This window comes from Equus quagga, chromosome 3, assembly GCF_021613505.1.
Source record: "Equus quagga isolate Etosha38 chromosome 3, UCLA_HA_Equagga_1.0, whole genome shotgun sequence".
NCBI classification, from domain to species: Eukaryota; Metazoa; Chordata; class Mammalia; order Perissodactyla; family Equidae; genus Equus; species Equus quagga.
Window position 1 is genome coordinate 155096029 of NC_060269.1, and position 15257 is coordinate 155111285.

A 15257-nucleotide genomic window follows, 5' to 3' on the forward strand; every position below is an offset into this window, starting at 1 on the left:
TCCACAGTTAGGCTTAAGCAGTTACAATGTAGCATTTTGAGAGGGTAGGTGCCATTGTTTGCAAACTTCACTGCTGTGAAATAGCTGTTTCCTCCCTGGAGTGGTTGTGGGCCAGTGTTGAACAGTTCGCAACACTGTTGTCTGTTGGTGGCCTCAGGGACCTGGGAACTAGATGCACTGTTGAATGGTTCGCAACACTGTTGTCTGTTGGTGGTCTCAGGGACCTGGGAACTAGATGCACTGCACACATGGAAGTGGGTGCTCAGGAAAGTGGAAGGCCAGGGGTGGTGCCGGTTCCAGGTGCTGCTGGCCCTGGGAGTCCAGGAAGGGTCACTGGGCTCTGGGAGTTTCACAGCTCTACCGGTCTCTGCGGGCATCACGCCCTGCGTTGGCTCTTCCCCACCCCAGACCCAGCCCCTGTCCCGGTTTCAGGGTGTGCCTGTTCGATGCTGTTTGGTCAGCAGGCCGTCCCGTGATCCGCTCACCGTTGCCAGGGGATGGCACACTGTGATTGGCCCTCATGAGTCACATCGCATCGTGAGGCCAGGGCCCAGAATGCCACTGAGGCCACACAGAAGGGAGGCAGAGCAGCCCTTGGTGTCTGTGTGTCTTCACGTGGCGTGTGCCACCTTTGCTGCATTTGTGTCTGAGTCTGCCCTACGGCATTCTTTCATTCGCTCATTCATTATCCAGCGGTACCGGCCGTCTGCTCTGGGCACAGGGCGGCAGCCGGCAGCCCCTGCTGCAGCGGAGCCCACGTCTGGGCGGCAGGCAGGTGGGGGATGAGTGTCTGGGAGACGCACAGGGGCAGAGCGCTCTGTAGCCTGCGCTGCCCCTTCCTCCCAGCCCCTAGTGTCCGGGACCGAATTTGCAGTAGTGGCCTGAGCCTGTCAGCAGCTGACCTGTGTTGTCTTCTCAGATTTCAGAATTTCAAGAAAAACACAGGAAGAGACTGTTAACCTTCTATAGAGAAAAGGTAAATGCAGTCAACTCGTCACCTCATGAAGTTCTGATCCTTTGCTGTGGTGTCACATTGTCGCCCGACGCCATGTCTCAGGGTGGTGGCCCCAGGGCCGACCCCAGCCTGTCGCACGGTTCCTCTCTGTGGTCAGCCACATAGCCTCTCGGGGACTGACCGTGGTCCCCGGGGCGATCTCACCTTGGCACTCAATACGTTATCCCCAAAACCCAGTAGGCACTTTTTCATAAACGGCAACTATGAAGTTGCTCCCGCTGATCCTCAGAGAAGGAAGTTCAAAATGCCCATTTGTTTGCCCTGTAAATATCCTCCTCACTTGATATTTAAACTAATAGGAAGGAAAATAAAGCTTTAATGGAGACACCATTAATCTGGAGCCTCAGCTTTGACTCAGATTAAAGTCTCCTGGAGGGACGTGTAGATGAGGGGGGCAGGGGGAGGGGGCAGGGGGAGGGCAGCCGTGGTGGCCAGCTCCTCGTGGCTGGGGCCCAACCCCACGGGGCATCCCCCTCACCTGGCCGGGAGCTGTATCAGGGCCTTTGGAACATGGGAGGCAACTTAGATGCTTCCTTATTCAACCATCATAGTTTTTCTAAATCAAAGTCCTTTTTTAACACCTTTCGAGGCTGTGTAGTAAGGAACCTGGCTTTGGAGCCAGGCAATCCTGTGGCCACCTCTTTAAGTGTGGAAGCTGCCTGGCCACCCCATCTCTCCTGCAGTGCCCCCCCACCTCCGTGCAGAGTGTGCAGGTGTGAGGGTGGCGCTGCTCCAGGCCTGGCCGGCTGCATGCACAGTGCCTCCTGCCACCTCCCTCCTCCTCATGGGCCCCAGGCCGCTCCTGCAGTGGGTCTGCACAAGTCGCCTAGAGGAGACGCATGGCTGCTGCCCCAGCCCCTGCAGGCAGTCTCCATGGAGCTGTCCAGCCTGCCCTCGCCCGGCACAGCCCGTCTTCCCTTATGCCTGCCCAGAGTCCTGCCCACAGGTACCTGGCCGAGCCTCTGTGTGTATTACCTCCCAGTCCTCACAGCAGACCTCAAGGGCAGGTGGATTAACTACTTTCCACAGGGGTGGATGTAGGATCAGAGAATGTAATTGCCTGGAGGTCCAGCAGCTGCTACGCGGCAGGGACCCAAACCTGACGGAGCAGCAGCTCTCCCGTGTCGAGGGCAGGGCACACCAACAACGACCCGGCCAGGGCTAGAGCGCGTCTCAGCCCCACCTGTGCTGGGGGTGCCAGCTCGGAACCTGCCTCCTTGTGCTCCAGCTGGTTTCCTAAGTAGCTGATGACGTGACCCCTGTGCAAATTCACGGATAAACAGGATGAGGGCAGCTCCCACTAACTCATGTTCTGATCATAGTTTAAGGGATTTAGGGGGCCGGCATGTCATCTTGGCACTGTCACTGCACAATCTGATAACCGAAGTCATTTCACTGTGTTCAGATTTCTAAGTTGGAAGACTCCCTCCGGAAGTCAGTGCTGCGGATCCAAGAGCTGCAGAGGTGAGTTCTCGTGAGCTCGGGGCCTCTGCCTGTGCTGAGGCCTCGGCTCCATCTCAGGTCTAGAGAAAGCGCTGCTGCAGGTGCAGCCTCAGTCATAGCCAGGGGAACAGAAGAAGGAGCACTTTCACTTGCTAGAAACTTCCGTCAAAGCAAAAATGCGGTGGGAGGCTGAAGGGAAGAAAAAGGAGAGAAAGAGTGAAACAAATATGGGTGGTTCCCCTTGGGGTCCCCAGGTGATTCCTGAGGTGATAGGGGTGGCCTGGGAGAGCGCAGGCACTTGGCTGCCTGCAAGAGTGACCGCCCTGCACCTGGAGGGCCTCTGAGGCTGGGCCCCATGGGACCCCCACCTGCAGCTGGTAGCCTCCGTTCTGCCAGGAATTGTGCATTTATGAAAGGATGGGCGCGCAGCACATCCAGTTATCAGTGAGGAAGCCATCACACACCCAAGGTCAGCTAGCACCATGTGTAAATGTGGCGCGTCTCACCTTCCACATCATCTTTGATGTTAGGAGATGCAGTGTAGCTTTCTGTTAAGTGTTGTAATGTGGTGAATATTTAGAAGCCCTGATTTGGTGAGTTGCACGTTATTTAAAGGTTGCAGAGTCAATGGCGCTGCAGGGCTGCTGTCTGCCTAGTTGGTTGCGTGTGCAGGGGTGACCCACGCAGTGCATGTAGATGCGTTGGGCAGCTAACTAGTGTGGCCGTCCCAGGACCATGGGCTGGAGGAGGAGCTGGGAGAGTCTGTCGCGCTGTCCTGCCTCGCCTCTGCCAGCCGTCGTCGCTGCAGGTACTGCCTCGTGAGGGTGTGTTCCGGGGCTCAGCAAGCTGCAGCCAAGTCCAGCCCATGGCACATTGTTGCGTAGCCCCCAAGCTGAGATGACTTTCACACCTGTTAAAGGATTGTGAAAACAATGCAGTGGAGACCTCGTGTGCCTGCGAGCCCGCCCATCCCTCCACCCTGCCGCGCAGCTCACAGGAGGAGTGGCCGACGTCACACGGTGCCTGAGCGTGGGCGCGCTCCAAGTCATCCTCCTCGGAATGTAACCTGCTTGCTTTCTGTGGAATGTGGTCGTTTATTAATTCTGGAGAATTCCCAGCCGTTATCTTTTCAGAAACTGCCCTTTTGCAGTCTCCTGCAGCCTGTTCCAAACCTGGCAGGCCTGCTTGTTCTGTCTCTGGGCCCCGTAACCTGCTGTGTCACTCTCCTGGCAGTGCTCTGACCGTCCAGGTGGCCTCCTCAATCTCTAGGCCCAGTCCCTCCAGCTCTGCTGCTGCACACCTCCTCCATCAAGCTTTGACTTTGGCAGCTCAATTTTACATTTCTAGAACACTCCTAGTTATTTTTATATCACGTTCCTTGCTTATTTTCTGCCGTCTTTCTTGCGGCATCTCACAGGCAGTTTTTAGTTCCCGACTCTGAGGTCCTTGGGAGTCCCGGTCCGCTTGTGTCCCTTGGACTCTCGCTCCAGGTGGAGCGTTTCTGGCATCGTGGCGCTTCGCAGCGGGTCCTCCTGGGATGCACCCTGTGGGTTTTCCTCCAGGGAGGAGGCCCGTGCACTCTGCAGGCCCAGACCACGTTTGTGCGTGTCCTCCTCGCCCTTAAAGCCATGCAGCTTTAACCCGAGTGGTGTCCGTGGCCCTGGCTTTCTGTCCCGGGTGTTGTTGCTCATCCTCCCCATGTGCCCATAGCGTGTCATTTTTTTGCGGAGTCACTTGGAAGCAGGTGCATGCGCCCTTCAGGAGATCTTGCAGGCTGTGGTGCTCCTCCCACGTGGTCAGTGAGTCGCTCAGCAGGCCTTTATTGAGCCCCACTGTGTTCTCGGTACTGCTCTGGGCTCTCGAGAGTCAGGGAGCCACAGACCGCGTGCCTGTCCTCAGGGAGCATCTCTGGGATGGATTATGGACATGTATGTGGGACGAGTGGGTCTGGGAGGGTCTGAGGGGATGGGGCCAGGGAGAGCGTTCAGCTGTTTTAGTCTTGTTCTTTCAACTGAAATGGATTAACTGGCAGTAAGTTTTCATGGTTTAATTAATACCATTTTTCCATCTATTTAGTATGAGATCATCACAACAGACGGTTTTCAGCACAATAAGAAATTCAGTTTCAAGTAAGTGAAGCGCCGCCTCGAGGGGGAGGGGAAGTGCTCCTGCGCAGCCCTGAGTGTGCTCTGATGCTGGGCTTTCTGCCACAGCCCCTTCAGCACAGCCACATGGGTGTCCGTTCCTGCCACCGGACTCGTCCGCCTCTGAAAGGTGTGTGCGTCTGGTGGGGCTGGTCTGAGAGTTTGTGGACACCGCTGGACTGATGTTTGGAAGTTGCATACATCCTGCCTTTGACACGCCTGCGTCTGTCCCCCCATCCCTTCCCCCTGAAATCCCCTAATACTGGATGGTCAGCGCAGGTACTCAGGAGCATGCCCGTCCCGCAGGTGCCGGTCCTCAGACCAGGTGTGTGGTCCAGGCTGCCAGTCACAGGTCTGTTCCTGTGCCCGTAGTGATTGGTTTGGGAGTGGTCACACGACCCAGGCTGCACGATGAGTATCGTCCCTGGGACTCTCCTCTGTGATCAGGATGGCCAGCCTAGGGGAGGCAGCTTGGAAATGGATCCAACACAGAGGAAACAGGGCAGGAAATAGAGGCTGTGCTGGTGGCACCGCGGGGACCCAGACCCACCCCTGCTGAAGGGGGCAGTCCCTGGTGTGTGTTCCTACTCCACCGTTGTTTCCTTGAAGTGACTGGATCTGAGCTCCTGTGCAGCCCGGGAGGTCCCCGTGGGAGGTCGCCCAAGGCAGCCGGTTGGGCCCGGCCGGCGCCCTCACTCCTTCCCTGGTGCTTCCTCTGGCTGCACAGCATCTCACATTTAGCATGCCTTCAGAAAGTCATTGTTTAGACGATTCGCTCTTCCTTTCTTCCTCTGTTCTTTCTTTCTTTCTGCCTCTTTTCTCCTGCGGGGATGCCCAAATGATGTTTCCACATCAGCCTTTGGGCTAATTAATTAAAAAACTAACACTTAATGAGCACTAATTGTGAAAAATGTATGTGCCAGGCAGAAAGTGTTAACGAAAGTAAATAAGGTGCTCCTGCTCCCAGGAGGTTTGGGCAGGAGTAAGAAGAGTTGGGATGGACAACCAGAAGAGGGGCTGTCTGAGCCAGGAGGCAGTGGGTACGGGCATGTGCGGGCAGTGAGATGGGAAGGCCGGACTCCAGAGCTCACGGGGGCCAGAGGGGGAAGGGCCTCAGTGCCCTGTGGATGAATGAGTGTTTTCCAGACGGGGTGGCCAGCACAGAGCTTTGAAAAGGGAGAAGCCAGTGATCAGGTCTGTAACTCCCTGCAGTCTGATAGCTTCGTGGGCCTGAAGGACGATGCAGATGTTCACACGGGGTCTTACTGTGAGTCTGTTTGAATTGGCGTTGTTCCACCGTAGGTGAGTCCCAGGCCCAGTTAACGTGCATCACTGTCTCTTTAACAGAGTGGAGTCCATGGAAGTTGACCTCACTCCTTCCCCACTGAGGAAAGTAAGTTGTCTGTTCTCCTGTGTCACTTGTTTCCCAGATACTTAGTATTCGCAGTTTTTCTCAGCACTAATAATGTAACCGTTCATTTAACAGTGGACCGATCACAGCGTCTCTTCACATATGTAAGACCAAGGGGTGAGCCAGTTGGGATATGGTTTGTAAACCAGGTCCCGAGCGACCGTTACGTGCACATTCCTTCTGCTCAGGGCCTGACTGTGGTCAGAGCAGGAGGCAGGTCCCGTGCTGCGTGGGGAGAAGCAGCTGCCGGGCTGGCAGCCCTGTGCTCCACCTGCAGGCTGGAGCGATGGTGGAAACCAGGCTGAGTAAAACCAGGATAAATCCTGTCAGCCCAGGTAAAGAGGTGGGTTGGAAATGTGAAGGGCCCTGAAGAACAGGAGGCGACAGCTTCACCTTGGAGAGAAGCATGCCCAGAAGAGACGTGGCCAGAAGTGCAGGGAGACCAGGCCCAGCCCATCACCGCCCAGCCCAGGCAGAGCGCCATCTGACTCCAGGGGCCAGCACCAGAGTTGGGAAGATGGGGGAAGTGACCAGTGGAGAGGCTGGGGGAGGAAAAAGGCCCAGGCGTTGGGAGGGTGAGCGAACCACGCCAGGAAGTGCAGCCGGTTCTTGCAAGCAGTGAGCAGGGTGGTCTGTGCACACTTACTTGTGAGCGTTGGGGACTTACTCATTCACATACTGCTTTGGGATGGTGTTGCATAGTGCCATCCCAAGCACTGTGTGGATGTGAACTCAGGCTTCCTGGTAGTCCTGTAAGGTGGACCCTACCATGTAGACTTGTTAATGAGAAACAGTGCTCATTTCAGGGGGAGCCCTCCTGGACCCAGATTACAGGGGACCCTGGCTTCCAGGGTAAGAAGATGGGAGTGCAGAGCTGCTGTGACTGGGGTGCTGTGACTGGGGGGGACACCCAGTCCTTATCGGTTGGTGTGAGCTCACACCTCCTCTCTAGGCCCACTCATCTCCCCACGCCTCCCATCCCACCAGTGTCGGCTGTGCTACCAGACAGCACATGCTTTCTGTCACACCTCGGAGGGAGGCCGTGGCTGCCCCTACCTGCCCTGGGCGTCTGCAGCCCTCTGCACCCCAGCACCCCACCGTCTTCATGCCTCGCCAGCAGCTCATGAGGAAGGCCTCCTGGAGCTCACCTGTGCTCCCTGAGGGTGGACCACGTGCCTCAGCCCATGCATGGCCTTGTTCTGAGATTGAAGACAACAGGCTGAACTGACTTCATGTCCCTGGGATCACTTTGGAAACTGCCGCTGAGGGACCTGGGTGTAGTGAACTCTTGTGAAATTCCAGAGCGAGGCTCGAGGCTAGATCTCAGAGAATGTTTCTATCAGGGGCCAGACAGTAGACGGTTGAGACTGTGGACCGACGGGTCTCTGTCGCCACTGCTCGCCTCTGACTGACAGTGTGGAAACAAGTGGGCACCGCTGCATTCCAGTAAAACTTTAGTGACAGAAACCAGCTGTGGGCGTAGTTTGCCAACCGCTGTGCCGGAACAGAGTGCAAGTTTTCAAGGAAACTTGTCAACCCAGTTGTTTGCCTCTGGAGCCCGTCTCAGCCCAGGCCTGGTGCACGTGAAGGCGTCTTTGGCGGAGCTGCTGGGAGCCCTGAATGGGGCGGAATGAGAGATGTCTCCTGGAAACCTTGAGCTGAGGTTGCGGGAGACCACCCAGATGGCACAGGTGGAACCAGGCCTTACCGTCTGGCCTGCCGGCCTGTTGGGGTGGAGCAGTGGGCAGTTCCCCACTCCTCAAGGTGAATGAGGACGGGCTCTGGGCCCCTGCCATGGGCCGCCAGAGGAGTGTTGTCTGTGGTGTTCTTGGCGGGGCCCCTGCTCCGGAGGGCTTGTCAGAGGCGAGTGGCCACAGAGAGGGCTGCTCGTCGGGGCGGCTGCTGGAGAAGCAGAGCGCGAGCGCCACATCCAGCCTGGGAGGCACAGTGCCCACCTCACACACCCGTGAGAGAGGCCTGGGGCCATGCCACCAGGGTCAGCTGCCCTGCCCATCCTCAGGGGCTTCGTCTTCCCTCCTCCTTGCTGCCCTGGGCCGAGCCTGGGGTCCTGGGAGAGAAAGTGGGAGAGGCAGAGCCTGCTGTCCGCCCAATGCCCAACCACCTGCAAGTGAGGATAGAGATGCTGGTGACACGTCAGCCGTGGACGTGGGCACGGGCTCTCCCAGTCAGGGCTTTTAGCCGTAAGGAGCACAGGATTTGGTACTGCCCACAACTGGCCAATGTTAACAGAGCTTGGTTTTTTTAGAGGCAGGATTGTGACTTACAAATAGAAAGTGATACGTACTTTGTTTAACTCACGAATTAATGAAGGAAGCTGGTAAAACGTGAGACTGGTTTCGAGGAGGATTCAGACTGCGTGCACCTCGGCCGTTGGGAGAGAGCGCGGAGCACCAGGCAGAACACGCCGCGGCTGCCACGAGGGACGTCGCTGGTGCCACCTGTTTTGTGCAGCTCGGTGCTATAGGCGGCCCCCGGACAAGGACACGCAGACCCGGAGCCTCAGATAACCTGGAAGGGAGCCTTGGACAACCAAGCCTTTCTGGCCATTTAAGAATCTTCTATGCTTTTCTGACATCACAAAAGTTCTGGGTCTTTCCAGAGCGTTTATTTTCTGGCAGGAAAGATTCTCTTGTGAGCAAGTTGTGGATAGAGGGAGAACGTGAAGCCGAGCCTGGCCTCTGTGCTCGGTGCACATAGCTGAGAAGGTGTCGGGAGGGGCCCGGGCAGCTGGGGCAGGAGAGCCGTGAGGGAGCTGGGCCGTTTCTACGGGCACATCTGGGCCACATGGGAAGAGGGTGAGTGCCATGCCTGTTGGCGCCACCTCCTCCTGCCACTTGCCGCCTGCCCTGCGTCTCCTCCTGGCACTTGGCATGTGTTCGGCTCCTGTTTCCCTGTGACTCCTGGATTACCAACTAGGGGCCTCCACTTGAAGATGCGTTCCTCGGAGCGCGGCTGACGTGGGCGCCACCTGAGGCCCCGTGGCTTCCCAGTGCCGCTCCAGGCCAGTCCTGGTCCTGCTCTGCATGTTGGCCTCGCCACCTGGCAAAGTGGAAAGCCAAGTGACGGTTCAAGTCCTGAATGTAGCAGCCAGCACCCCAGACCCTAGACAGTAACTAACTCCCAAACGCGCTCCAGAAAACAGGTCCTCACAGGCCCCATCTTGGCGCATCTCACTCGAGGTGCTCACGGTAGCACCTTAACCACCCTGTCCCCACACAGCCACCTCAGTGCCCTCCCCCAGGCTGGGCCCACCTCCTGGGCACTCTGGGTCATTTTTTTTTCTGAGGGGGGAAGATTAGCCCTGAGCTAACTACTGCCAGCCCTCCTCTTTTTGCTGAGGAAGACTGGCCCTGAGCTAACATCCATGCCCATCTTCTTTATATGTGGGACGCCTACCATAGCATGGCTTGCCAAGCCAGGCCATGTCCACACCTGGGATCTGAACCGGTGAACCCCAGGCCGCCGAGAAGTGGAACGTGCGAACTTAACTGCTGCACCACCGGGCCGGCCCCCACTCTGGGTCTTTAAATTCTTTTTGCTTCATCTGTCACTGAATTCTTCCCCGGAGCACTCAAGAACTGACCTGACAAATGAGAGTCTTTTCTCGTGAGGAGGTAGAGTGAGAAGAGACAGTTCACCTGATTCTTACCTGACATTAGTGATTTTGTCCTCGTGTGTAGAAATAACTTTTCTCTGTTGAAGTTTCAAATGCTGCATCGTTGGCTGGAGTTGGCCTGCACTGGATGTGTGTGGCGTGATATGCACAACAGGCTGGAGGTGGCAGTCATGAGGGGACAGCCCGGGACAAGGCCTCAAGAGGAGCAGATGTGCAGAGGGCTGCCGCAGCGTGAGCCAGCATGTGCAGCACTGAGAGCCTATGTCAGAGATGCTGCAGGCCTATGGGGACGGCAGGCATCTGGGCACCCCGACTTGGCGGGCGGCCACAGATGGGGAGGGGAGCCCCCAGGGGAAGTATGGACAGGACAGGCCCTCTCGAGAGTCACTCTAAATGCAGCAGAGAACTGAACCTCTGGCCGGGAGGGGCTCGGAGGTTGGGGCTCTTCTTATGGTGAGCTGTGTGGAAGCTATGGGAGCTGACGGGAAGGACACAGAAGTGACGGTGAGAGCACCCCTGAACAGGGCGGGGGACGCACTGGAGCCAGCCCTGCCGTTTGCGCAGATGGCAGGGGGAGACGCTCCCGGTTTCAGAACTTCTGTCTGGGCGTGAGTGAGGTATCAGCCCGAAGTGGATGGGGAGAGAAGGGGTTGGGTGGTTGGAGGCTGGATGGCTGGATGGAGGACGTGCCAAGTGGAGGGCTCAGGGGATGCTGGCCTGCCAGGAGTGCAGTGCCGATTGCAAAGCCTGTCTGCCTGAGGGAGCTGTGCCTCCAAGGTTGGGATCTGCCTGGGCATGAGCCGAGACAGAGCTGGGGTTGGTGTGTTTGCAGAGGGTGCCCTGTGCTCTGGAGTGAGGCCGCTCGGTGGTGGAGCAAAGGATCATTGGGGTGGGTGTGCCAGGGCACAGGAGCTGGGAAGGTGGGCCACAGAGATCCCAGCAGGGCCACAGGTGGTGGTGGTAGCCGAGTCTGGGGACAGACTAGTGGGGGCCGGGAGTGTGAGGGGCCACAGGAATGGGGCCAGGACCGACCATGGAAATGAAGGGTTGGATGGCAAGAAGCAGCACCTGGTCTGCACTCCTGGCAGCACCTTTGTGTCCACCGCCGGCCCCCAGATCCCCCCTGCCAAGTGGTTGAGAGGAAGGGCCCTGGGTACAGAGTGGCCTCCGTCACCAGCTTCACAGCCCGACAAGCTGCTGTCCCTCTGGGCTCCCTCTCGGGGAATCAGGGGTGGTGACCCTGACGTGTGTGCACGGCCTGGAGTAGGGCCCAGCACACACTGCCGCCTGCAAACAACACTACCACGCCCCTGTCATCAACACCTGGATTTCAAGGTGACAAAATTATGCACCCAAAATGAGGATTTACTCGAGATTTTAAAATTTCTAATGACAGCCAAGAACTTTGTTTCCTTTTTCTCTCTGCCAAAATTCTTACAAGCACTTGGTGACCCCTTCATCCCCTCGCTGCTGTGGCCTGGTGGGCAGTGGGCGCATCAGGGACTTGCTGCATTGCCCTCCACGTACGTGAGCTCGAAACCGCATCAGCCAGGAATTTGTCAGGCTGATAAGCCCAAGGAGCTGTGTTCCTAGTTAACAACGAGGAGGTTCTTGCTCCCAGGAGTGGCAGCTCTCACATGTCATCGATTTTTTTTCTCTTTATGTGCTTAGCCTGAAATAGCAGCTGGCCCGACGAGAATCTCCCTGATTAGTCCACCGCAGGATGGACGCATGGGTGAGTGCACGTCCCTGAGACCACACCTCAGATCCACACGCGTGTTGAAATGTGTTCCCCTGAAGGGATGTTGAATCCCATCCGTCACAGCTTGTCCAGTGTTGTCCTTCAGTGACATCAGCGTGGGCGGCTACACACTCCCCAAAGTGGTGCAGCTCCTGGGTCTGTTGAGGGACACCTTCGTGAGCACCATTTAACATGTCATGGAAGAAACTGCTGTGTCTCCTGGGTTTGAGCAAAGGTTGTGTCACGGGACTGGCTGACTGAGAATTGTTGGAGTCTCTGGTCGGTTTCCGAAGTGAGTGCCCACCACACCTGCTGGTTCAGGCCCTTCCCCCTGGGGTCACAGTGAGCCCTCCTGCCCCCCGACCCCTGTCGCCCCTAGTGCTGTGAAGCACAAGGCCTTCTGGCCAGTACGGTCGCCCACACGGGCTCTCTGCCTCCATGTCCCTCCCTCGCCAAACGCCAGCCAACTCCGTGGAATTAATCTTGCTGCCATCCTGGAAACGTTTAAATTCGTGACCAATACTTGTTCTGCACCGTGAGCTCTTCTGTCCTTTCTCGCCGTTGCTGCCTGCATCTCGCTTCTTAGATCCGTCTTTCTTCTTGCTGACGCTGCCGTTCTAGTAATGGCCTCAGTGAGGGCCTCCAGGTGCAGCTCTCTTGGGCATCCTTTCTGGAGCCTCTGGTTCCACCCACACCCTGAGCGAGTGTGTAGGTGCCCCGGGAGCGCTGGCTCAGGCCCCTCGTCCTTCAGCACTTTGGGGAGGTGGCGCCAGCCTGTCCTCCGTGTCCACGGTGCTGTGCTTTTGCCTCTGGAAGCTTTGGGGTGTCTGCTGGCCATGAGGTGCCCGGCTCGAGCGCTCATCCCGCTTGGGCCTCCTTCAGGTCTGCATGCTCGTGTCCGCCTCCCTGCCTCTCCCGCGGGAGCCCTGTTGTCTGTCCCGGCCCTTTTCCTTTGTGCTTCCCACCTGGGTTCTGTCAAGCGGCTCACAGGTACAGCTCCTGCGCCCCTCAGTTGAGTTTCTGTCGCAGTGATCTGATGTGCCACTCTTCAGCTGGCTTGTCCCCATGGATGGAGCACCTGTCACACCTTGGGGAGCATTGGTGACACTTGTGCTCAAGTCCTGCTCAGCTGCCTGTTGATGCGTTTCCTTGGTGATGCAAGTCGCGTTTCTCCAGGGTGCAGGTTCTTGCTGTGCGCCCGCCTTGGTTGGGAGCATCCTGTGGGGCCCATGTCCTTGCCTGCACAGGGCTGGACAAGCTGCCCTCCCACCCTGGTGCCGCCCGCGCCCCACCCATGCCCCCGCCTGTGGCCCAGCTTCATGGTTCCCATTGTCTTCACAGGAGGCCAGCAGCATGTGAGCGACTGGCAGCTTCTGGAACCACTGCATCCTCCTCCTCCATACAGACACCCGAGGTCTGGCTGGCGTGTGCCCGCCACCCTGCTCAGCTGTGCTCTCGGCCTGGAGCACCCTCCCTGCCTCTCCTGGGGCCGACCTCACGTCGGGGTGACGGGGGCTCGTATGAGGACACGTGTACTCACTTGACTCTGTCCCCAGCTACGTTTCCAGAAGGTCACAGGGAGCACAGGGACCCTCTGTGTGTTGATAAGTGTCAACAAGTTACAAGGGCTGCCCCGGGGGCGTCTGGCACCCTGAGTGTCTGTGGTACCCCCTTTCCAGTCTGAAAGGAGAGGGCCTCGTTTCTGTGACTGTCAACGATTCTGAGCATTTTCATCTTGGGCATCTTGTGGGTTTTCTATGAATTGTCTGTTTTTCTCTTTCCCTTCATGTGCATGAAACCCTCGATATAAAGGGTATGACCTTTTACCCAATGTGCTTTCTCATTTTGTATTTGATTTTTTGCATTTTAGACATTTAACATTTTTATCTTCTCAAATCTGTTACTATTATCTTTTTTATTTCATAGGTTTTTATGCTTAGATTTTTTTCCCATTCCCAGATCATTTTCTTCTAGTTTTTAATGTTTACCTTTTTCCAAATTCTTGGGAGTGTATTTGGAGAGAGAGACGTTGTAAGATGAGTGTCCAACTTAGTATTTTTATAATTTGTTTTGAAAATGTCTCAAACACACAGAAAAATGGTAAAACAGGGTAAAAACTCCCATGTCCCCCTCACCTGGACTCCCCAGCTGTGAACATCGTGCCATATTTTCCCCTCTGGGTCGTCAGAGTTTCTCTGAGGCGCTGAGAGCAGGTTACAGCTGTGGTGCCTGCTCCCCTGAAAGACAGGGCCTCCTCCGCAGGACCGCCCGCAGCCCAGGCCGCTCGGCCCCGACACAGCTCGGCCCGTCAGCCGTCGCGGCCAGACTCCTTTACCCCTCAGGTCCAGAGTCCCGTGTGAACACACCCTGTCTCCAGGTGTAACACCTCTTCAGTCCCCTCCAGGCTGGAGCAGACCCTCATGCTTTCCCTGTCTTTGCCATCCTCAACAGTTTTAAAGAATACAGTCCTTAAATTCTAGAAGATGACCCATGAGCTGGCTTGTCTGGTGTTTGTTTCCTCATAAGACCAGACCAAGCTCTCCTAGCAGCAATGCCCATAACTGCTGCCTCTTCTTGGCACATCATGTCAGGGCGCACACAGTCACCCTGTCCCACCATGGGGACATCCACCGTGTCACCCGGCTGCACTGGTGTCTGTCAGTTTCTCCAAGCTGGCACCATGACCTGCTCTGATGAGCATCCCATGGACGCTGATTCTCTCTTCTTCATCCAGCCTTCACCCCAACAGTCAACCATTGTTGTGACGACTGTGTGGAGTGACTTCCATATATCCACAAGTCCTTCTACATGTGTCAGTTGGCATTCTACTGAGGAAGTGCTTTCCCTTTTATCCAATTTATGTATTCATTCATTTATTTATAGAACGTAGATTCATGGATTCCTGTTTTATTCAACAGGTTGTATTCTCTGCTCAAGTTCTCTTAGATATGGCCATGTGCAAAGTGCTCTTAAAAAATACCAACCAAAGATTCTGTAACCAGTAGAATTCTCCTTTTATAATGAAGATGAATCTCAACAACAAAAAATCAGACAATACGATCAAAAAATGGGCAGGGGATATGAATAGACATTTCTCCAAAGAAGATATACAGATGGCCAATAGGCACGTGAAAAGATGCTCATCGTCACTGATCATCAGGGAAATGCAAATCAAAACTACACTAAGATATCACCTTATACCTGTTAAGAATGGCTATAATCACCAAAACAAAAAATAACAAATGTTGGAGGCGTTGTGGAGAAAAGAGAACCCTCATACACTGCTGGTGGGAATGCAAACTGGTGCAGCCACTATGGAAGACAGTATGGAGATTCCTCAAAAAATTAAAAATAGAACTACCATATGACCCAGCTATCCCACTACTGGGTATTTATCCAAAGAGCTTGAAATCAACAATTCCAAAGTAACGTGCACCCCTGTATTCACTGCAGCACTATTCACAATAGCCAAGACATGGAAGCAACCCAAGTGTCCAGTGACCAATGATTGGATAAAGAAGATGTGGCATATATTTATATACACTGGAATACTACTCATCCATAAAAAAGGATAAAATCATCCCATTCACAACAACATGGATGGAACTTGAGGGCATCATGTTAAGCAAAATAAGCCAGACAGAGAAAGACAGTCTCTGTATGACTCCATTCATATGTGGAAGATAAACATGTGGACAAAGAGAACAGCCTAATGGTTACCAGGGGGAAGGGGGGGGTGAGGGGTGGGCACAAAGGGTGAAGTGGTGCACCTACAATGTGACTGACAAACAATAATGTACAAGTGAAATTTCACAAGGTTGTAAGCTATCATAACCTCAATAAAAAGGGAAATAGAAAAAAAAGTA

General features: G+C 55.5%; 1 protein-coding gene across 10 annotated transcripts in view; it reads left to right on the plus strand.

The window, feature by feature from the left end:
- Nucleotides 1-15257, plus strand: part of RNF212 (ring finger protein 212) — a 41983-nt gene that overhangs the window by 12248 nt on the left and 14478 nt on the right. For 9 of the 10 annotated variants that reach the window (XR_006888056.1, XM_046657559.1, XM_046657560.1 and 6 more), the window contains 6 exons: nt 920-976; nt 2421-2479; nt 4535-4587; nt 4672-4732; nt 5950-5995; nt 11322-11385. Coding sequence is in view for 9 of the 10 variants with exons in the window: in XM_046657559.1 (XP_046513515.1) it covers nt 920-976; nt 2421-2479; nt 4535-4587; nt 4672-4732; nt 5950-5995; nt 11322-11385 (340 nt within the window). In the remaining variant the exon portion in view is untranslated. Of the gene's footprint in view, nt 1-919; nt 977-2420; nt 2480-4534; nt 4588-4671; nt 4733-5949; nt 5996-11321; nt 11386-12732; nt 14301-15257 lie in introns of those variants that run through there. The other variant, XM_046657557.1, reaches the window with a different exon arrangement.